The 22,746-nt window shown below is 45.0% G+C and overlaps 1 protein-coding gene across 1 annotated transcript in view; it reads right to left on the reverse strand.

Annotated features, from left to right (window-relative positions):
* The window catches only part of TBCD (tubulin folding cofactor D), a 134,858-nt gene that overhangs the window by 5,765 nt on the left and 106,347 nt on the right, over nucleotides 1-22,746 (reverse strand). Inside the window, exons 31-37 of the mRNA XM_062010703.1 lie at nucleotides 21,972-22,055; nucleotides 20,493-20,651; nucleotides 18,645-18,783; nucleotides 11,639-11,760; nucleotides 10,912-10,989; nucleotides 3,847-3,936; nucleotides 2,139-2,226 (exon numbers count right to left, since the gene is read on the reverse strand). Coding sequence (XP_061866687.1) covers nucleotides 2,139-2,226; nucleotides 3,847-3,936; nucleotides 10,912-10,989; nucleotides 11,639-11,760; nucleotides 18,645-18,783; nucleotides 20,493-20,651; nucleotides 21,972-22,055 — 760 coding nt within the window. The remainder of the gene's footprint in view (nucleotides 1-2,138; nucleotides 2,227-3,846; nucleotides 3,937-10,911; nucleotides 10,990-11,638; nucleotides 11,761-18,644; nucleotides 18,784-20,492; nucleotides 20,652-21,971; nucleotides 22,056-22,746) is intronic.

Below are 22,746 nucleotides of genomic sequence, written 5' to 3' on the forward strand. Positions count from 1 at the left end.
ACAAGAAGGATGTTGAGGGGCTGGAGCGTGTCCAGAGATGAGCAACAAAGCTGGTGAAGGGTCTGGAGAACAGGCCTGAGAGTGGCTGAGGGAGCTGGGGGTGTTCAGCCTGGAGAAGAGGAGGCTGAGGGGAGACAGGAGCACTCTGCAACACCCTGACAGGAGGCTGCAGTGAGGTGGGGATCATCTCTTCTCTCCAGTAATGAATGATAGGACACAAGGAAATGGGCTCAGGTTGCACCAGGGGAGGTTCAGATTGGACATTAGGAAGAGGTTTTTCACCAAGAGGGTTATTAAGCATTGGAAGGGGCTGCCCAGGGAGCTGGTGGAGTCCCCATCCCTGGAGATACTCAGGAGACACATAGATGAGGTGCTGAGGGATGTGGTTTATGTACTGCTGGGCCTGGCACTGTGAGGTGAGGGGTTGGACTCCATAACCTTGAAAGGCTTTTCTAACCATAGTGATTCTGTGAACTGATACATTTTCACTAAACCTTTGTGGCATCTCAGTTCTGCAGCTCTGTCCCTCACATGAGTGAATACAAATGCTTGAGGCTGACTCACAGAGTCATTTCAAGAAAAGAAACATTCCTGTTGGGCCAAAGTCTGGCTCTAACTTTGGTTGCTGTGGGCTCATGGAACAGATTTCCCAGCCTGGAGACTGTAAGATTCATCCAAACTGTTGGAAAAACTGCCAGGAGATGGATGATGATGTGTGGAACATCAGCCTGTTTTCCAGGAGCAGTTAATTTGCAAGTCCAGAGAACAGTGCAGTGGTGATATTGGTGTGGATACAGAAGCAGGCAGCTGGGCTGGTGCTGCAGTATGATGTGTAGAAAAATGCTGAATGGAAGAGAGCAAACCTGCAACCAAACTAAATTCAATAAAGCCTGGTGATAAGCAAGGGAAGGCAAGGAAATGACAGGGTTGTGGTAGTAGAGCCTAATTAAATAGACCCATCTGTAAAAATAGAACATATTTATGATGAAAAATACCAAGAAAACATGAAATTGAAATTATCTCACTTCAGTTTTTACATCATGTCCTTCCTGCAAAGGGCTCCTCTGTAGCAAGTGCACACAACATGGAAACAGCTGGGTAAGAATCTCAAGTATCAGACTTTGCTGAGTACCCTTTGAGCTTCACCTGAACAAAAACTAATCCTCAAAAGTAATCACTGTCAGACTAAACAACATTGGTTTGCACTGGCCAGACATGAGGCTATTCAGTGTGTTCTCAAAACCACTTTAAGACCTGGTGTGTTTTCATATGCTTTTTCTGTGCCTTTGCAGTGACTTCCAGTGGCCTTTGCTCCTCACACTTTGCACCACTCAGCTCCAGATGTGGCCAACAGCTGCCTCTCACAGCAAAGTGCCAGCAGAAGGTGCCAGCAGCATGGTGCCAGCCCTCTTTGCTCACAGAACATCCTGACACTGCCAGGAGGACCCTTGTGCTGAGCACTAAAGCCACAGCAAGCTGCTGTATGTGTTGAGTTGTCCCAGCAGCCCTCAGTCAGGGCTTCCAGGCCCTGTGCCCCTCTCTCAAACACCTAAGTCAACAAAAACGTTCAAAAGCTAAGGTAATATTATCCCACATGTGATCTTCTCTTATACATAGTGGCTAATAACCCAGGGTTTTATGCCCTGCTTCTGTTAGCTATTTGGAAAAGGTAAACTTCTGATGAACCCTCCTGTGTTGCACAAACATTCATCACACCTGACAAGGAGAACCAATATCTTTGTCTTGAACCAGAACTGCTATGTGGCTCCTGTCAGAAGTATTGCAGAGCTATTAGTAATTTATCTGACTGGAGCTTTCAAGCACTAAATGGAGAACAGATCTGGGCTGTGCCAGCTGCTGCATCAAAAGAAACAACCAACCAACTCGGGCAACTCAATTGCTTCTAATTGAAAACACGAAGGAGAGAAGGTGGAAAAGCACTTTGTGGAACAGCCAGGTATGCTGCAAGTAGCCTGTTTTAGCTGGCAGTGCTGCAGATAGCTGCCCCTTGAGAAAGAAAACCTATTATATACATTAATATCTGTTCTAAAAAATGCTGCTTTAATGAACTTTACATGACTTTTAACTTGGGAAGTACTTTAGGTACATGTGGTCATACACAGTGGCTTCATACTTACTACAGGAAATGGATGGCAAAGGAGGAGGAACAACTGAAACAGAACTTTCTCTCTCATGTCTCCTTGAAACTGAATCAGGCCACAAAACCTAGAAAACATAAGAAAAGGGTTTGAGGGTCAGAATGAAGACGTGTATCTGAAACAACAGCGGGACAGGGAGCTCTGCAGGAGCCAAAGCTCAGCCCTAAGTGCTGTGGGAAAGCAAACACTGAGGGTGAGCGTGTGAGAAATGCTCACAGGTCCCTGAGGTGCCAACCCTCAGCAACAGGCACTCCAAAGCCTCTGTGTGAACAGAGAACAGCCACTCACATAGACAGAGCAGGAAAGGGTGAGCTCTTGGACAGAATCATAGAATGGTTTCAGCTGGAAGAGCCCTTTAAGCTCCTGGAGTGCAGCCTCTGTCCCAGCCCTATCACCCACCAGCCCATTTCCCTCAGTGCAGCATCCACCCAGCTCTGAAACCCCTCCAGGGATTGTGACTCCAGCAGCTCCCTGGGCAGCCCCTTCCAATGCCTGACAGCCCTGGCACCAAAGAGATTCCTCCTCACATCCAGCCTGAACCTCCCCTGGTGCAACATGAGGCCGTTCCCTCTTGTTCTATTGCTGTTACTGGGGAGAACAGAGCAACCCCTGCCTTGCTACAGCTTGCTTTCAGGTATTTGTAGAGACTGTGAAGGTCTCCCCTGAGCCTTCTTTGCTCCAGGCTGAACAGCCCCAGATCCCTCAGCCCTTCCTCGTCTGAGATGCACTCTAAATCCTTCCCTAGCTTGGCAGCCCAGCTCTGGATCCTCTCCAGCACCTCCATGTCCTTATAGAGAGAGGCCCAGAACTGGACACAGCATCCGAGGTGCAGCCTCAGCAAAGCTGAGTCCAGGGGAATGATCAGCTCCCTGCCCCTGCTGACAACACAGTTTCTGATCCAGGCCAGGGCGCCCTTGGCCTTCTTGCCCACCTGGGCACGCTGCTGGCTCATGTTCAGCCGCTGCCAACCAACACTCCAGGTCCCTCTGTGTCTGGCAGCTTTCCAGCCACTCCTTCTCAAGCCTTGTTGTGGCCCAAGGGCAGGACCCAGCACTTGGCCATACTGAAACTCATGCTCCAGCCTATCTACATCTCTCTGTAGAGCTTCCCTACCCTCAATCAGACCAACAGTTCAGAGTGGAAGATAATTACAAACATGGGTAACTTCCCATTTTAGGCTTTCTTGCACTCTGAAGAATCACTGCTTGACATAGACCTGGGTACTTGTGCCAGGTTTCCACCAAGGAACCTTTGCAATGTTTTTGTCTTTTCTCCCCTCCTCTCCTCCCCTAGTTTTGTCTTTCCTGACAGGTGCATTTTTGTTTTGCCTTTTCTGCTGTCTGAACTGAGGGCTTTTACCCTAAAGCCAGATAATAATTCTGCAGGTGTTTTCATCTCTTTCTAGTGCCTATGTAAGATCCAGTTAATTACACATATTCTGCATTGGCACCAAGTCAAATCCTGTACAAGCAAAAAGCAAATCATAGGATCACAGAGTATCAACAACATTGTAAAAGCCATTAGATTTTATCAGATCCTTCCTATGTTTGCACTCCAACCACCCAAAGGAACACAAAACTCTCATAACTTTCACAGAAATAGGCCTAGCTGTTAGAGCTGGCACCTTGTGCACTTCCATTTTCCTTCACCTTCCATGAGCAAAGATCACTTTATTTCATCAACTCACACTCCAATGCTGGAGCGAAGCTTGCGGATGTCCTTGGATCTCTTGATCTCCTCTTTGCACAGGGTCAGTAACTTCACTGGAAAGGGGTGGCTGGACATGGGAAAGAAAAAAAAAGATGAGCAATAGATTCCAGTAGAGTTTCAAAGGCATTTAATTATTGTAAAGATGCCAAAGTAACATTCAAAGGAGAGGAAAGATCCAATGCAGAGCAGCACTTGTTTCTTCCACAACAGCATGCCTTGATTTATTTGGACTTTGGTAAAGGCACAGGCAAGTCTGGCCACCATGTTCCTAATAGAATAGAATGGTGGGGGTTGGAAGGGACCTTTAGAGCTCATCCAGTCCAACCCCCTGCAGAAGCAGGGTCACCTAGATCAGGTCACACAGGAACGTGTCCAGGTAGGTCTTGAAGCCCTCCAAGGAAGGAGCCTCCACACCCTCCCTGGGCAGCCTGGGCCAGGGCTCCCTCACTGAAACAGTTTGTCCTTATGTTTAAGTGGAACTGTTTGTGTTCCAGCTTCATCCCATCACCCCTTGGCCTGTTGCTAGATACTATTGAAAGAAGTGCTGCCCCAACCTCCTGACACCCACCAGTGAGATATTTGTAGCTATGAATGAGCTCCCCCCTCAGTCTCCTCTTCTCCAGGCTGAACAGCCCCAGGTCCCACAGCCTTTCCTCATATGAAAGATGCTCCAGTCCCCTGATCATCTTGTTTTGGTTTTCCTTTTTTTTATTAACAGGGAAGGGAAGAAATTAGTATTAATTATCTCCATAGCTGCTACCTGCATGCAGAGGTGTAAACTACATTGATCCAAATAGGTAAATGCTGAGCTAATCAGCCAGCCATGGCTTGTCCTACAACACAGCGTGGTGCAACCAGAAACACCACATCAGCAATTCAAACACTCCTAAGCCAAATACAAGTTATTTGGTTTGTGTGTCATATGGTGCCTTGGCCATTCCCTAAGGTCCTCAGCCAAACTTTACATAAAAGGGGATGAATGTTGTTCTTAAATACTCTGCCATTTCACAGCCCAAATTCCTTTGGTGATTCCAGACAACGCAATTAAACACCAGGCTCCCAGCTCAGAGAAGTGTACGAGCTGTGAAGCCATCTTTAAATACATTTAGCAAACTCTTTTCTTTTTCCACACAGTCTGGGAAACGTGGTTCTCTCAGCCCTTTCCCAGACACTCACACAAACACAGGTATTGTTAGCATATTCCAAGGATCTAGTAAAGAAAAGTAAAGAAGGAATATTGCTTTTATTTTAGTACAAAGTATTTAATCATTTACTTGCTCCAGCCAGAGCTGACGTGTCACAGATGCAAAAGGAATTACCTTCACATTTGCCTAAGTACAATGGCTTCTGGGCTGCACATTTTGGAAACCTCACTGTATTGTGGATGTGAAGCAGAAAGCAAAAATGCTTTTCTTTACCATGATTCAAAGCTGTGGATAAAAACTACTCAAAAACGTTGTGTAACAACCTGTTGAAAACTAGAACACTTAAACCAAGATGTTGATAGGAGTGAGAAGATGGTTTCTTATGCTCATGCACCTTGTTATATAGAGTTTTCCACAGCATTTTTCAATTACTTAAAAAAATAATCTTAACAAAATGCTGGCAAATCGTGACTTGGGTAAAAACCCTGAACAACAAACCACAGACTCGTTAAGCTGAAGAATGCTGCGTGTGGCAGCCTCGGCACTGCCCAGAAAACTCGGCCAGGAGAGTACAGAACACTGCCAGGTTTTCAGCCAAGACATGGAGGCTTCACATGACATTTTCAGAGCTGACAGTGGGTTTCAGAAGCAGAGAGTCTGGAGAGGGCTGATTTAAAATGCCTTCATCAGATGCTGAAAGAGCAAAGTCCCCTGCCATGCACTGCCTGCCCTCATGTTGGTGCTGATTCCAGGTAAGGCACAGGACAAGCAGGAGACTCATCCACACTGATGGTCTGTGTGTCTGCCTGAGTTCTGTCTGTCTGACTTCTCTGGGTAGATGAGGGAGAGTTTCTGCTCTCTTCATATCAAGAGGAGGTTTGTTTTTTCTCCCCTGGTGATATTTCTGCTCCTCCCACTCCCAGTTACACAAAGTCACTGTGTAGACAACTAATGACAGTACCTGCACTGCATGCCTGCCTTTCAGCACACAACAACAGCAACATAGTGAATTAGGTGAGACTTAAATGGGTTGAACAGGGACATCACTGAAGTGCAGCAACAAAGAGACCAATTGGAACAAGAGCATCTGGAATACATTTAATACACATAACCTTCTGTGCAGCATTTTGTGTTTAGAACAGATGCAACTGTCACTGGCCAGTTTCACGTGTGTAATAACTAAAGGTAACCTATGTGTGATCTCAGATGGCTCCAGTAGCCTGGCCTCTTTAAAGGAAATTGAGAAAATTCCTTCTCCTGTGTGGGCAGGGTGCCAGCAGAGACAAGAGCTGGCATTTGGAGGAAAGGCCTCTAAAGTCCTTACGTTATGTAAACTGGGCAGACGTGGTACTGCAGGAAGGTGCACTGAGTTCCAGCAGTTCAGCTCTCAGCTGGGGTGGCTGTGACACCAGAGGACAGCCATCACCATGCTCTTCATGCTTTATTGTGCAATTGCTTTAAAAAAATCCAGAGGAGCACGTAATGCACAGAAATCATTAGTCAGAGGTCAGTGGGGACACACACACCATCTGCAAGACCAGAAAAATACTAAACATACACTATGCATGAACACTTTTGCTGGATATATCAAATACAGACACATAAGAGAAACTTCACTCTTGCTTATTACTCCAGAAAGCATTAGGTCCTGATTTGTCCTCCAAAGGCCACGCTGTTCACTTGGCACTGAGCATTAGACTAACATCACCATACTTTCTAAGGAACTAACAGACTCTTGGGGCTCTTGGCAGAGTCAGCATCCCTGGTGGTCAGGCACTCATGAGACCAGAATGACTCCTGCAGCTACAGGAGCCATAACCAGAAAACAACACTGCAGTGTCAGCTTTGCAAGTGCCTTCAATTCACTCTCCTATATGCTCTCTATCCCTCATCCTGCTGCCAGCAAGGAGCTGACAATTACCACCTTTTAAGATAAGATTACTATCTTTTAAGATCTTTAATTACTATCTCTTTTTTGTAGTCACTGGTGAGTTTAAACAAACCCAACATACTCTGCTTTATTTAAGACAGCTCTCTTGCATGCATTTTGCCCTTTGCCTCCAGCAGTCTCTCTCAGCAGTCAATGCTCCCTGTATCATTATGAATTCAGCTCCACAAATTCACCTTGCAATGAATCGGGAAGTTTCAGGTTGTGCTACCACAGAGAAGAAACTACATTTCAGTTGAAAGCTGCCACCCTGTTTGGGGTGAGAGGGCACAGAGGGAATGGCAGCTGAACAATGCTGCAGTTCCACAGAGGCTTTACGCCAGCAGACACCTGCAGGGCTGCCAGAACAAATGGCTTTCCTTCCCTTCCTCCCCAGCACTTCTCTCCTTATTTTGGCACAACTTATGAGCACATGGCAAAACAGACTGAGGGACTACCTCAAGCTGAATTTTGCTGGAAGAAGGGTAGTTTTAACCTGGAACAGTTCTCTCATGCCATTCATCATATAGAAACCATTCCTGTCAGTTCAAGGGAGGGGGAAGCTCCCATGCTGGACGTGCAGGTTTATGCCAGCTTCAGATAAGGAGAAAGTAACTGCCTGAAAAATGGCAGGCAGAGCTTTGCTTTTCTTACTACAGATTCAAAGTAAGCCAAGCACAACAAAGCAAAGCTGCTTCTGATAGCCTTTTGATGACTCAGTGATACTGAAGTTGATTCATGGCAAATCCCACTGCACAGGTATTTACCTGACACTTCGATCCCTGACAGCAGGTTCAGCAGGGCCTTGGCACAGAAATGACCCATGCCTGACAAATCAATGTCAGTTTAAGACATGGGTATTCAAAATATGACACAGGAGGAGAAACAGCCAGTGGTTCACTTGCCCTCCTGCACAGAGATTGCATGACAGCCCTACAGAGAGCTTCCCAAACGCTGAAATTCATCTGCAGAACCACACCAGGAATGTCAAACTGCATATTCTAAACTTTATGAGCTCCATGGAGTGAAGAGGCAGGAAAATGCACCTTGACTCACACCTACATGGGCAGGAGTGACACCACGTGGCAATTTGCTTCAACTGGAGCACTGAACTCCCAACAAGTGTCAAACTAGTTCAGCCAACAGCTATTACTCCTCTTTAACTTAATTGGTGCAGGATGCTAATGCTTTATTAGGGGAAAGAAAAGATCGAGGACAGGGCACAACTTAGAATCATAGAGTGGTGGGGGTTGGAAGGGACCTTTAGAGCTCATCCAGTCCAACCCCCTGCAGAAGCAGCTCCCACCCAGATCAGGTCACACAGGAATGTGTCCAGGTGGGTCTTGAAGCCCTCCAAGGAAGGAGCCTCCACACCCTCCCTGGGCAGCCTGAGCCAGGGCTCCCTCACTCAAACACTGTCACAGTTTGTCCTTATGTTTCAATGGAACTTTTTGTGTCTCAGCTTCATCCCATCACCCCTTGTCCTGTTGCTAGATACCATTGAAAGAAGTGCTGCCCTAAGCTCCTGACACCCACCATTTATATGCCTGTAACTATTAATGAGCTCCCCCCTCAGTCTCCTCCAGACTGAACAGCCCCAGGTCCCACAGCCTTTGCTCAGAAGGAAGATGCTCCATCCCCTCAGCATCTTGGTGTCCCTGCACTGGCCTCTCTCCAGCAGTTCCCTGTCCCTCGAGCTGGGGAGCCCAGAACTGGACACAGGACTCCAGATGAGGCCTCAGCAGGGCAGGTGAGGCAAAATATCCATTTGAAACTTCAAAATGCATTTACAAATAGTGTTTTACAAATGTGACAGTTGACTATTAAGCAGCTCATGTAGACATCATGCTGATGCCAGACATCCTGAGTTCACTTGCTGAAACTCAAGATGAAATGGGAGCCAAACACCCTATGGAATGCTAATGTTTTATTCCCAGCTTCTCCAGAAGTTTTTCACCTGCTATGTGACAAGCAAGAAGTTCACAGCAGAACAGAAGCAATATGGAAGTTTCTTACCATCATTAAGACCGTTTCTAGAACTGGGCATCTCATCCTTCTTACGAGCCCACTGCATCTGAAACTGCATGTACACATGGGCTTTTCATGCCAAGCCTTCTCCAGCCACTCAATTTTCAGGCTCATTCTCCCTTGTACTTCTACATTTTTCTGGCATGCTGCTTTAAAAAGGGAGTAAATGGTCCCACTCAAGAAATCAGGCCCAAAGTCACACTTTTCTCCTTTGCAAAGCGGAGCAGGTGGCACCCAGCGGTGTGAGTGGACAGATCAGAGTCTCAGAGCCAGGATCAGCCTTCAACCATCTCTAACTGTACCCCAACAACACCAAAGTAAGGAAATGCAAACACTGCACTAAGACAATTTTGGGGTCACCCACCCACCACGTTGAGCTGATCAGACCCAGGTCTTGGAGCATGGCAGAGCTCAGAATGTCAGGCTCACTTGGCTCTCCGTGAAGGACACACAGTAACTGTTTCCATGAGTACCTCTTGACCATAAGCTACCTATATTATAATAAAACTGTCCCATGCAGGACCTAAACTGTCTGTCTCTTTCTAGCTGTCTTCCAAGTTGTTTAGAGCTCTGGCCTTCCCGAGCTTTTGGATGGTAATGAGTTCCCGTGGCTCACGCCGCTGCTGCATTCCCTTGCCAGGAGAATGATCCACTGGACTGTGAAATGATAACTTCTCTTTTTGGGGTTTCATCATCAAACTGGAAACAAATACATTTGGATGAGCTTCAAAATCTTTCCCCCTTCCCCTCATAATTCCCCTGCATTTTATTTCAGGCCTTTTAAAGAAAGCATTTCACCAGCCCTGCAGAAGTGAGTTTGAGTCTCATGGTGATGCTACCGCAGGCTTTCCACCCACTGACCCATGACACTGCAAACAGGCTTGACTTGTGATTTCCACCCATAACCTATCATCTTCCCCAAGGGGGAAGACTGGAGCCTATGTGGAAGTCCCAGATCACTGACATGATTACTAAACTGAACAAGCAATATTCATTCCATCTGTATTTGACTCATTTGAAATTCCCTTGAAACAGAGACTGCCAAATTTGATCCGGGACAGATTATCCAAAGGCACACTTCAAAACAAGAGTAGATTGAATTAAAACTTTGAGACTGACAAAAACTTGTCAAATGTATTTGCTGTAAGTTATTCCTGAATCAACAGGTGCCAAATCCAGTATCCATGCTTGCAGGATCCTCGTTGCACAATTCTGCAGAGATCTGTTCTGTGGATGTGCCAAGAGACTCCCTGAGAGAGTTTGAGCATTTGGGTATTACTGAAACTAAAATCATTCTTTTGGAAACATCTGAATTAAAAAAACAAATCCATGATTTCACATTGGAATATCTTATTCATGATTGTCCATTCCTGTGCTAAGGACTTTCCAGAAGATTGAACTTGGTGTGGAAAAGCTGGGAAATACCTTTATCATTATTATCATCATCATCTTAATTAACTTCTTTGGAGATATTCACATGAAGAAAAGCAGCAGGATTTTGGAAGTGATAGCTTGTAGGCACAATGTTTTGCAGCATCACAATGGGACACTGCCACTGCTACAGGCTCACAGCACAGTGAAGAACATACTCCCAAACACATGCACTTTGGAAGCTAAATGGTTCTGACACTGGCCCAAGTGTGCCAGGCGAAACATGCAAATTGAATTTGATTAACCTACTGGTTGTTAAACAGTGAACAAATAACCAACTTCAACACTGACAGGAGAGTCAAACGTTTTATCAAGACTCTTTCAAGGCTGTCTGGGCACAATTTGCCACTGTTGTCCCACTTCAGCAAAGTTAAGACATTATATCCATATACACTCCCACCCAGAGTCCTGTGCACCCCCATCCAGAGCAACACCCAGCAGCAGCCAGTGTAAGACTTAAGAGGCCTGTTGCATGGTGGAAAACAAGCAAAGAAGACTTTCAACAACTTACTTCTCTTGCATGGTAAATATATCAAAACAGCCATTTGCCAGCATTTGGTCCAGCATTATCAGGAGAGGCACAGACACCCTGATGAAAGAAAATAATTGAACAACGTCAATGCACTTCTTGACATACATATATACACTGTATTTAATCAGAAGCAAAGAAACTTCCTATCTACCTACATGTATTCAAATTAGAACTCTAATTTACACAGAGAAGGGTTGCTTGGTAACTTCTGTGGGTTGGCTAAATCATCCTCCTTGGCTGGGAGGGGGACATTCCATTACAGACAAAAGGAAAAGAACCTAATTAACAACACACCTGGTTGAAACTTGCAGGGTCCTGAGAACACAACCAGCAGTAATAGAAAATATGAAGTCACTTTCTAGTATATAAACAACATGTTTGATAAGTGAGGCTGACAGAAATTAATCTCATGTTATAGAAGTCTCCTTCAAAGAAAGATCTTCACAGGAACAGTATACTTCAAGTATGTGTGAAAAAACACATAGATACCAAATGCAGACTGGACTACACAATATTGTATCACATAAAAACTGGGGCTTAAAGCATTCTACCGTCACTCCTTTCTTATATCTTTTACCAGAGGTACTGCTGGTACTCAAATAGAGGTGTTAAAGCAAATTCTAGGTGTATCTGAAACAGATGTGCTGTACACCTGACTTCAAAGAGTCCTGCTGTTAAAGATCAAAAGGCAAAACCAAAACATTACCGGTCATTCCGCAAGTTGTCCTCAAAGACGTTCAGCAAAGTCTCACAGAAACTCTCCATAGCACTGCAGTCGTTCTGGATTTTCTTCATGTAGTCAAAAAGGCTCTGGGCAGAGTATCTGAGCTGCAACAGAAGGAATCTCAAATGAAGGTACAGGGAACAAATCCCACAGCAACACACCCCAGCAGCCACTAAGAAGAGCTCACACTAAGCGCTCACTGGCACTGAGCACGTGCTGCCAGCAGCACTCGGGTCTATCGATGCAGTAACAGTGTTTGTCAGGAAGATGACTACTTTACTTACTTCACTTTCATTAATCTTTTTTTCAGGGAAAGGCAGAAGGTTTTTTTCCTCTTTAAGTTTTGCCATTGTAGGAAAAAAAACCCGACAGAAAAGGTTCATTATTTTCTTTCTCTCCAAATAAAACACTCCCCAACTGAAGGATCAAACACCCCCAAACTGAGGGATCAAACACCCCCAAGCTGAGGGATCAAACATCAAGCTAAGGGATCAAACATCCCCAAACTGAGGGATCAAACACCCCCAAGCTGAGGGATCAAACATCAAGCTAAGGGATCAAACATCCCCAAACTGAGGGATCAAACACCCCCAAGCTGAGGGATCAAACATCCCTGAGCTAAGAGATCAAACACCCCCAAACTGAGGGATCAAACACCCCCAAACTGAGGGATCAAACACCCCCAAACTGAGGGATCAAACACCCCCAAGCTGAGGGATCAAACATCCCTGAGCTAAGAGATCAAACACCCCCAAACTGAGGGATCACACATCCTCAAGCTGAGGGAACAAACATCCCCAAGCTGAAGGAGCAAACACCCCCAAACTGAGGGATCAAACATCAAGCTGAGGGATCAAACATCCCTGAGCTAAGAGATCAAACACCCCCAAACTGAGGGATCAAACACCCCCACATTGAGGGATCAAACACCCCCACACTGAGGGATTAAACACTCCCAAGCTGAAGGGATCAAACATCAAGCTAAGGGATCAAATATCCCCGAGCTGAGGGATCAAACATCCCTAAATAAGGGATCAAACATCAAACTGGGGGATCAAACATCCCCAAACTGGGGGATCAAACATCCCCAAACTGGTGTGTTGTGGTTTAGGCCCATCAGGGAACAAAGACCACCATTAGCCTCGAGTACCGAAGAGGCTGAGAATTGCCCAAGGGCAGGGAGAGCTTAATTGCTGCTGAAGGTTCAGGACAAAACAGAGCAGGCCACTCGGTTTGGGGAAGAAAACAGAAACTAACTTAATGCAACATCAACTAAAACATACCCCCAGAACCCAAAACATAACCAAGATAAAACACCACAGAGTAATACAACAACCAAGAGTCCCACCAGCCTTTTGAACAACACCTTCTTGCCACCCCTCCCCTCTTCCCGGTTTGGGGGGCAGTGGGGGTTTCAGTCAGCCTGTTCCCCATAGTTTTGGCCGTTTGTCCCTCCTCAGGACAGGTGACTCCGCACCCACCCTCCCTGCAAGCCCGTGGGGTGCCTCACACTCACACACAGCCCTGCCCGGGGCTCCCACGCGCACTGAGCCCAAAGGCTGCAGCTCCTCTCTGCCTCTCGTGTGGGGCTGCTCTGCGGCTCTCCAGCACGGCCTGGGCCATGGCCCCTCTCCTCACACAGTCCCTCGCCCGGCCGGGCTCACTCACACGGAGCTGCTGGTGGCTCTCAGCCCTGCCATGGCCCTGCATGGCTTGCAGGGGTACAGCTGCGTTCTCACCACGGCTTGCAGAGGGGTCTCTGCTCTGCTGCTCCTCCTTCCTTCCTCCTGCTCTGCCTGTGGGTCCACATGGTCACCTCCATCTTGTGTCACTCCTACAGCTCCTGCCAGCACTTCACATTCCCATCCCCTAAACAGTGCTGGCAGAGGCGGCAGGTTGGCCCAGCCGGGCCGGAGGTGGGTGTGAGCCCAGGAGCCGGGGGAGAGCCCAAAAACTCTTTACCGGGTCTTCCCTGCAACCCACTCCCCCTGGTACCAAGCAAAAGCTGCTCCTTGCTAAACCAGAACAATCTTGGATGGACCTGATAAAAAAGCCAGTTGGGCAAATGATAAAGGAAGAGTCTGTTACTGAAGATGTCCAGTAGAGTGATACACACTAATGGTTGTCAGTCTCCCCTCTAACAAGACTCCTCAAAGCCTCAGCTATCCTAATAGTAGTCTTCTGCACCCACCACACCACAAATGGAGGTCAAGTAACTCCCAGGAGACCTTGGCCAAAAGCAAACGTACAAATATCTGCTAAAGCCTCCAGTTTCCATCAAAGCATTTCAATGAAGCAAGAGCTACTCAGGCAGAACATTCCTGCAACACGTGCAGAAGAACCCATGTAACGCCTGATAAACCACACTGGGTTTGGATCACTTGTAACTGCGACCAACGCACAGCACTCAGGTGGCAGCAGCCTATTTTCCCAGTAACTTTAGACACAATTGCATATCATTTAAACTTTAGCACAAGTAAAACCATGTCTCCTTTGTTCCACTTGCAAGACTCCTCTTAATAAATCATATCTTTGGAGTCCAGTAACTCTAAGACTCAAGCCAGTGATATTGTATGAGAGGTAAGAACATCATCATTCACACTTTCACACTCTTTTTCTCTTTAAAAAAAGAATGCCAGAAATTATTCTCAAGTGTGTTTTGCTCAAGAATTGTCAACCAAGCAGGCTGGATTTTTGGTTCCTTCAAATCAAATATGCAATAATTTGCACACAATTTGTCACAGTAACCAGATGTCTTAGAATATCATCTACAAATGTCCCAACGTTTTCATTCGTAAGAACAAACACAGCTGTTCAAAGCCCAGTATTTGCTCCAAAGGCTACATACAGCTATAAACATCACTCTCAAACAATGAGTCCATTTTGAGGAAAGTAAAACACAAATTGTGTCATGTATTTAGCACACTGATAATGTCAACATCCATATACCACAGGAGGGCTTTAATTTCTGTCAGGTGCTTTAACATACAGAGGCATTCATCAGAAAGTTTTGGAACTGGCTACTCCAATTGATACAGGCCTTTGGCATGTCACTTGGGAACCCTGGTACAGGCCTGGGGGAAAGCTTGTCATTTTCCAAACAGGTTTCTGCCTTTATTTATTTCATAGAATCACAGCATGGTGGGGTTGGAAGGGACTTTTAGAGATCATCCAGTCCAACCCCCTGCAGAAGCAGCTCCCACCTAGATCAGGTCACACAGGAACGTGTCCAGGTGGGTCTTGAAGCCCTCCAAGGAAGGAGCCTCCACACCCTCCCTGGGCAGCCTGGGCCAGGGCTCCCTCATCCTCACAGCAGTTTCTTTTTATATTTAAGTGGAACTTTTTGTGTTCCAGCTTCATCCCATCACCCCTTGTCTTGTTGCTAGCTAAAACAGAAAAACGGGATGCTCCAACCTCCTGACATCCACCATTGAGATATTTGTAAATGTTTATTTTAGATTTGACTGAAAAATCTCTATAACATTTTCAACATCTTTCTGGTTTTTAGGGGGGAAGGGAATCAAAAGACATTCTGTGCCTTAACAAAATTTGCAATGTAGTGCAGTTCAATAATAACCAAGTTCTACCAAAATGATACCCTGCCCCTGAAACTAGAAGGGTTGTGAACTAGAGAAAGGACATCATTGTAAAGTTCTGATCTCCATATCCTGAGAGGACTTTTTATGTAGCCACAATAAATATGCATCATTGTGGGCCAGATATATAATTAGAAGATTCTTTTACACAGAGAAAGTGCCCTTTGAACCGAGGCGCTGGAGCAGAATGCCAAATCCCAAAGGGAATGACATCTTCTGTTTTTGCAGAGCACTTCAAACGCCTCAGCTATCATTCTTCCAGCAGCCATGCTGCCACCAAAATGTTTCTGAGATACCCCACACAGCTCATTTCAGAAAATCTCTTTAAAAAGCAAAACAAAGACCCACTCTTGCTAAATATACTGCAGAGCAATTTTAACTGGGGAAAAATAGCTACTGACCACTGAACCACAATGGAGCCTTTCTCCTGCTAATTGCCCGAGCTGACTTGAAGACAAATCGATGTTTGAACTCAGATTATCTTGCAGTATACAAAAATCTGGTAGCTTTCTAACTTCTATGCCCATGTGTGTGTGTGCACATGTATTTTTTTTAAGGAAAGAACACGGGTTACTGCAAGAACATGTATTTGACAACTCCTTTTCCTTTAACCAAGATGAAAAATGTGCTTCTGTCACGGATTTAATGGGAACAGTTCTTCAAATTATCTCTTAAGGTTTTAAATCAGTCCCTGGACAAGCAGAGAACACTCCAGGCTTTGATAGAATAGTTTGAAACACAGATCATTATAAGACACATCAATTTTAATCTATAGATCACATTTTAAATCCTAGATGCAAGTCACCAAACACTGTGTGATCCTCAGTGTAAAGTACCCTGTACTTCGAGCCTCCCTTGCACTTATATCTGGCTCAAAAGAGAATTAGGTCATCTTCTTTCTAAAGCCAAAGCCCTGGAGAATATTGTAAGCGGAAGAAGCCTTTAGCATTGAAGAAAAATGCAGGGTCACAGAAAGTTAACATTTCAAAATCATGTTTTGAAAACAGTACAGAAGGTTTCCCTTAAATATCCTGGCAGATGGTAACAAGGGAAAGGAGCTAGAAGTAACCAAATTGTTTACACTTTTCAAAACCAAGCAAAGCCAGAGCTTAACAAAATACAAAGATACTAAAATGTTGAATGAGAATTTTCCTCTGGCCTCATCAGCAGATGAATGGCTGCTTCTCCACAATTTTCCTCCATTTGCACTTTGATTTTAGTGGAGCCTCTTATAACCAACTGTGTTTGACTAAAAACTGAATTTCAGGTATGTGTCTGCTACTAAATCTGTTAAGGCTTAAACACACAATCATGACTGTCACAAACCAACAAGCATGTGCTTTCAGATTCTTAAACCAGCCATTGCTATATAATTAGCTGACATTTTAGAAACATTAACATTCTCAGCACTGGTTTAGACACATGAGACTGCACAGACACCATATGCTCAGCTATGCAAAACCCAAAGTCATATGGACATCTCTTTATCACAAGCTCAGAACTTCTGGCACTGGGCAAAACACATCATTTGGGCATATTCTGAACAGCTCATGGCAAGACTGAGAAGTGGAAGCCAGGGGAGACAAGCTTGCAGTGCTTACCTCGTTCCCTCATTGAAACCAGCAGGAGCTGTTCACTCTCCACAAAAATTCTTAATTAGAGCAATCTCAATTAGAAACACTGTTGTGGTGCTGACTCATGACCTCCTCCTCCTGTTACAGGGCCACTGCAATTTAGAGATTTAGCTGATAGCCCAGATTATTCTGTATACTGGTTTAATATCTCTCTGTAGTGTCTTTAACCCAACAGCTATTTTCATGTATGTTACATCTTTGGCTACATCAAATAACAAAAAAGTTACAAGCCAAATATCTGGAAACCAAGAATTCTGAGACTAGCAAGACTAGCTGTAATATAAGGACAGGAGATATACTCAAATGATAATAAAGTTTGGAAGGTTGTGGCAGCATAACAGACAAAAGCAAATAAGGCACAGCACGTGCACAGAAGAGTGAAACAGAGACAGCAGAGCTCAGAGTGTTCAGACATCTGAATGATGTTTCTTCATAATGTAACTCCTGGCATCTCTCTGGTACTTTTGTAGAAAGTGGTTCAAGATTTATAAATTCCATAAGGACATACTGCTAACACATTATTGACAACTAACAGTTAACCCCTTACATCAGGCTACAAACAAAAACAGGCATTCACCTCACTTCATAAAAAGCAATCACCCGGTGTTTAGCTGTGACATTTAGCTGAAGGGCTCGTCCTGTGTGAACGCCTTGGAAGAGCAAATACAGATCAGTGCTGACTGAGCCAATGGGCTGTAACTCTCAGGTTCTATCAGGCCATAACTTGAGAAATAAAGTATTTCTTGCTTTTCATAGAATCACAGAATGGTGGGGTTAGAGGGGCCTTTAGAGCTCATCCAGTCCAAGCCCCTGCAGAAGCAGGGTCACCTAGATCAGGTCACATAGGAACATGTCCAAGTGGGTCTTGAAGCCCCCAAGGAAGGAGCCTCCACAACCCCTCTGGGCAGCCTGTGCCAGGGCTCCCTCACCTGAACAGGGAAATAGGTTTTTCTTATGTTTAAGTGGAACTTTTTGTGTTCCAGCTTCATCCCATCACCCCTTCTCCTGTTGCTACATACAACAGAGAAAAGTGCTGCCCCAGCCTCCTGACACCCACCATTTAGAAATTTGTAAATGTTAATAAGCTCCCCCCTCAGTCTCCTCTTCTCCAGACTGAACAGCCCCAGGTCCCACAGCCTTTCCTCAGAAGGAAGATGTTCCAGTCCCCTGAGCATCTTGGTGTCTCTGCACTGGCCTCTCTCCAGCACTTCCCTGTCCCTCTGGAGCTGGGGAGCCCAGAACTGGACACAGGACTCCAGATGAGGCCTCACCAGGGCAGAGCAGAACCTCCCTTGACCTGCTGCCCACACTCTGCTGGATGCCCCCAGGCTGCCATTGGCTCTTGCCCACGAGGGCACGTTGCTGCTCATGTTTATTTGCTGCCCACCAGCACTCCCAGGTCTCTCTCCTGGAGCTGCTCTCCAGCAGGTCATCCCCAGCCTGTGCTGGTGCAGGGGGTTTTTCCTCCCAAAGTGCAGGGCTCTGCACTTGCCCGTGTTGAACCTCAGCATTTTCCTCTGTGCCCAACTCTCAAATCATGTTTCCTGCATGCTCAGTAAGTCAAGAAAAGCTTTTAGAGGTTAAACACGTAAAGCCCATGAGGTATAAAAGTCTGACTTGTTTTCTTGTAAAAATCTTACATCTTAAATTCTCACAGTAATCTGCAATATCCACTGTAACAGATGAAACACTCCAGTCAACAATTTTACCAGGCCAATGCATTCTCCTCCCAGCAGGAAAGCCACTCTGCTCCCTTACCGTTGTCTCTGTTAATCCACCAACAGACACCGAGAGACCCAGAAGCACGTGGTATCGGTACGTTGGCAAAGCCAAAAGCTGGGTGATTCGAGGGAAAGCTTCTGATGCAGCAGTCCAGTTCAGAGTCTCCTTCTCTGACCTAGGGAAAGGAAGAAAAGTCTACGTGTGCACTGCCTTTCCCCTCCATAAATTCCTATGAACCCTTCATCCTCCGGCTGCATGTCACTGAAGAAAGTCTGAATTCCCAACATACCAAATTCATTATTGGCCTTTAAGCATAGGGGGAAAACACAACTCAGAACATCATCCACTGCCAGTAAAGTGAAGCAACCTTCAAGTCCTTGATCTGATTCAGGTAAGGGATTTGAACAAGTTTCATTTTCACATGCATAAAACAAATTCCCTTTCTTGTGTTGTCTTCTGACTTCTCTCCTACCAACAGCTCGTGAACAACTGCTTCAAAGACAGATATTCCAGGGGAGGCTGCCACACACTACCCCATCTCCCCTTCAGCAGCTTAGAAGACAGAGAACTTCTTGAGTTACATGAGGTTAAGATTCTGCTGAACAAATGCAAACAGAATGAGGACACAAGTTGGATGTTCCTCATTCCAATCAGGTTTTATATCACAATCATTCAGGAATGAATTGCTTTCACTCTTGCTTTAACAGGAAGTTCCATTTTAGAAAACTACTGCAACCAGAGCTTGGTTCAAATAATCCATTTCATTTGAAAGTATCATTATTATCAATGAATGTTTCCCAGTTGAGGGAAAAAAACTGAGGAAGGAAAGACTGTTCATGACATGATCTCTACCATACACCATGAAATTGGCTGATGGGTTCCAAAATCATTGGGGTTGATCCAGAGAAAGACATCCTCAGCATGCCCATGTAAGACCCATCTCTTTAGGAAACCATGGTCTTACAGGAACTCATACAATCAGTATTTCTTTTGAATATTTTATATGTTTATGCATATTCACTGAACACTTCAATGGAATTCTGACAAACAGCACCAAATACTCCTCTGTACACATATCAGGCATTTCATAGAATCACAGCATGGTGGGGTTGGAAGGGACCTTAGAGATCATCCAGTCCAACCCCCCTGCAGAAGCAGCTCCCACCTAGATCAGGTCACACAGGAACGTGTCCAAGTGGGTCCTGAAGCCCTCCAAGGAAGGAGCTTCCACACCCTCCCTGGGCAGCCTGGGCCAGGGCTCCCTCACTGAAACACTGAAACAGTTTTTTCTAATGCTTAAATGGAACTTTTTGTGTTCCAGCTTCATCCCATCACCCCTTGTCCTGTTGCTAGATACCACTGAAAGAAGTTCTGCCCCAACCTCCTGACACCCACCAGTGAGATATTTGTAACTATTAATGAGCTCCCCCCTCAATCTCCTCTTCTCCAGACTAAACAGCCCCTATTCCTCTCCTCATAAGGAAGATGCTCCAGTCCCCTGATCACCTTGGTGTCCCTGCACTGGCCTCTCTCCAGCACTTCCCTGTCCCTCTGGAGCTGGGGAGCCCAGAACTGGACACAGGACTCCAGATGAGGCCTCACCAGGGCAGAGCAGAGGGGGAGCAGAACCTCCCTTGACCTGCTGCCCACACTCTCCTTGCTGCCCCCAGGTTGCCACTGGCTTCTTGCCCATGAAGGCACGTTGCTGCTCATGGTCAGTTTACTGTCAACCAGCACTCCCAGCTCTCTCTGCAGAGCTGCTCTCCAGTAGCTCAATCCCCAACCTGTGCTGGTGCATTTGGGCACAACAATTACACCAGGTGTTAACTGTGTGCATTTCTCTTTTACTTTCACTACTTTAGGGTACATGTTTCAATCAGTTACCTTGGGAATATCCTCTCCAGCTCCTCTCGGTGAGGCACGTGTGGGACTGGGGGATGGCTGAAGTGCAGCAGCGTGAGGAACACAGACCCCGCGTGAGCTCGGAACTTGTCGATTTTTTCAGCCGACTGCTGAGCCAACCAGCACATGATCTGTTTGCAGCTACAGAGGAGAAAACAATCATATCATCAGTAAAATGGGGATTTCAGTTGTTTCAACAATATCCAAACTATACTATATGAAAGTATGCTGGTTTAACTCTTCATGAGGAACACACAAGTGATTAAAGACATCGACAAGGTGATGGAATCTTTGAAGCTTTATCTTCCATAGATCAAGGAGGAAACAGCACAATGGTAATATCACACAGTATTTGATGTTCACATACCACCTTTCATCCAAGAAGATGTGAAGGTGCTTTATGGCTTGGATGAACTGCTACATTTCAGACAAATAAAGCAGGAACCTTGAGAAAAGCACATTTCCAAGCAGAAAACTGCACATGTAGCAGAGGACAAAGTCTATCCCAAACCAATCACTTCTTCAACTCTGGCTAGTTTTTAGCATCTTATTCCAACATCCTGTTTTGCCCACATTCATAACTGAACTCTCAGCTACAACACTGTGTTCCACCTTCAGAAAGGACAACTAATGACAGTAAAACCAGTTACAATTCCTCCAGTTAGACACAGAATATTTAGAAAATATGACCCAAATGGCAGGAAACTCTTTTAAGTTCCATGTGAACAATCTGTGTCTGCAGTAGACCAATAGAAGGAAACCCCTAGCCAACAGGCACTGCTTGAGTAGCAGATTCCTATAGAATCCAGTTATTTTCCTGCAAAATGTTCTTCAAAGTCTGGGGTCTTTTGATTAAAAAAGAAATCATGTGTATATTCAGCTAACCACTGGGCATGCTCTGTTCTTAAACCAACACCACTACAAGGCAAGTGTTGCTGGAGCTCAAGCTATATTTAAAAACTGGTGGCTTTGGGGTTTTTTGTTATTATTAGGACTACTGCATCATGAAATTAAAACCCAGCAGCTTGCTGTAAATTATCTCTCTCTGCATTTTCATACTAGTAATTCAGCAAAGAAGACAGCGATGAATAGAAACTCATCTCCACATTTTATCACATCTCAAAGTAATGATGCAACGCTCTGGATAAGTGGGCAGGTTTGTTTTCTCTTGAAATGAACAATACTGGCAAGGTCCACAGCGGCAGCAAGTGTAAACCAAACCTCACAGATGCCCTGTATTTCAAAAGTGGGACTACCACTCCCTTTCTCTCACTAAGGCAAGTCTGTCTGAGAAAGAGATACAACAATACTCTCAGCATCTGTATGGCTTCAATGAGCTTTCATCCAAAGTTCTGTCACACTCAGTAGAGGAGTAAGCATACAATATATAAGCAATGCTTTCTTGAACAGATTGGAATGTAGTTGTAAGGGATAAGGGACAAAAGAGGAGAAGCAGCATACGTGTTGGCATTGATTAACTCCGCTTCGTTCTGAACCAGCAGGAGCGTCACTTCCATTAAACTTGTCATAGCAGCTTCACGGACCCTGTTGAAAGAGACACGTTACAGTAGTTCCATCAGTATTTACAGAAATAAATACATCAGCAGTTAAGTCAGACACCACCAAAATGTAAAGCACTGAAAGTGTAACCACTGAGAGCAGCTGTGATATTTCTGGGAGGAAGAGGAGTGTGTACAGCTATACCCCCAAGCCCCATCATGTGAAGTGAAGCTCACATTGCACTGAGGGTACAACAGTCATCCTAGATTCCAGACAAGCCTTCTTGTCTCACCATCTTAATTTTTATATCCCATACAGATGTTATCATGTTTATTCTTTACTTTAAGAAGGTTAAAATTTATATTGATTAGTAATATTTAGTGTGCAAGCAGATAGATTTAAACCAAAGTCCTTTGTCTGCTTCTAAAAAGGTCAACCCACATTTTGACATTGAGATATTGAAGCACTGTTAAAAGTACCTTATTCTTGTCTGAAACTTAAGATTTCTAACAGTAAAAAAAGTGACTGAGGATGGCTTAAATCTCTGTGTTAAATAATGATAAAGATTGCTGAAGTAGCACTAAGCTGTGCTTGAAGTGCATCTGATCCATGCAGTGAAGATCTTCTGCCTTCAAAATGTCAAATTAGGAAAAAAAAAGATGCTGAGAGTAATTTAAAAGCAATAAATGAATACACTTGTTTTAAACCATGTGCCTTGTCAATACATGAGCTGTTC

The sequence above is a fragment of the Colius striatus genome, chromosome 18, assembly GCF_028858725.1.
Source record: "Colius striatus isolate bColStr4 chromosome 18, bColStr4.1.hap1, whole genome shotgun sequence".
NCBI classification, from domain to species: domain Eukaryota; kingdom Metazoa; phylum Chordata; class Aves; order Coliiformes; family Coliidae; genus Colius; species Colius striatus.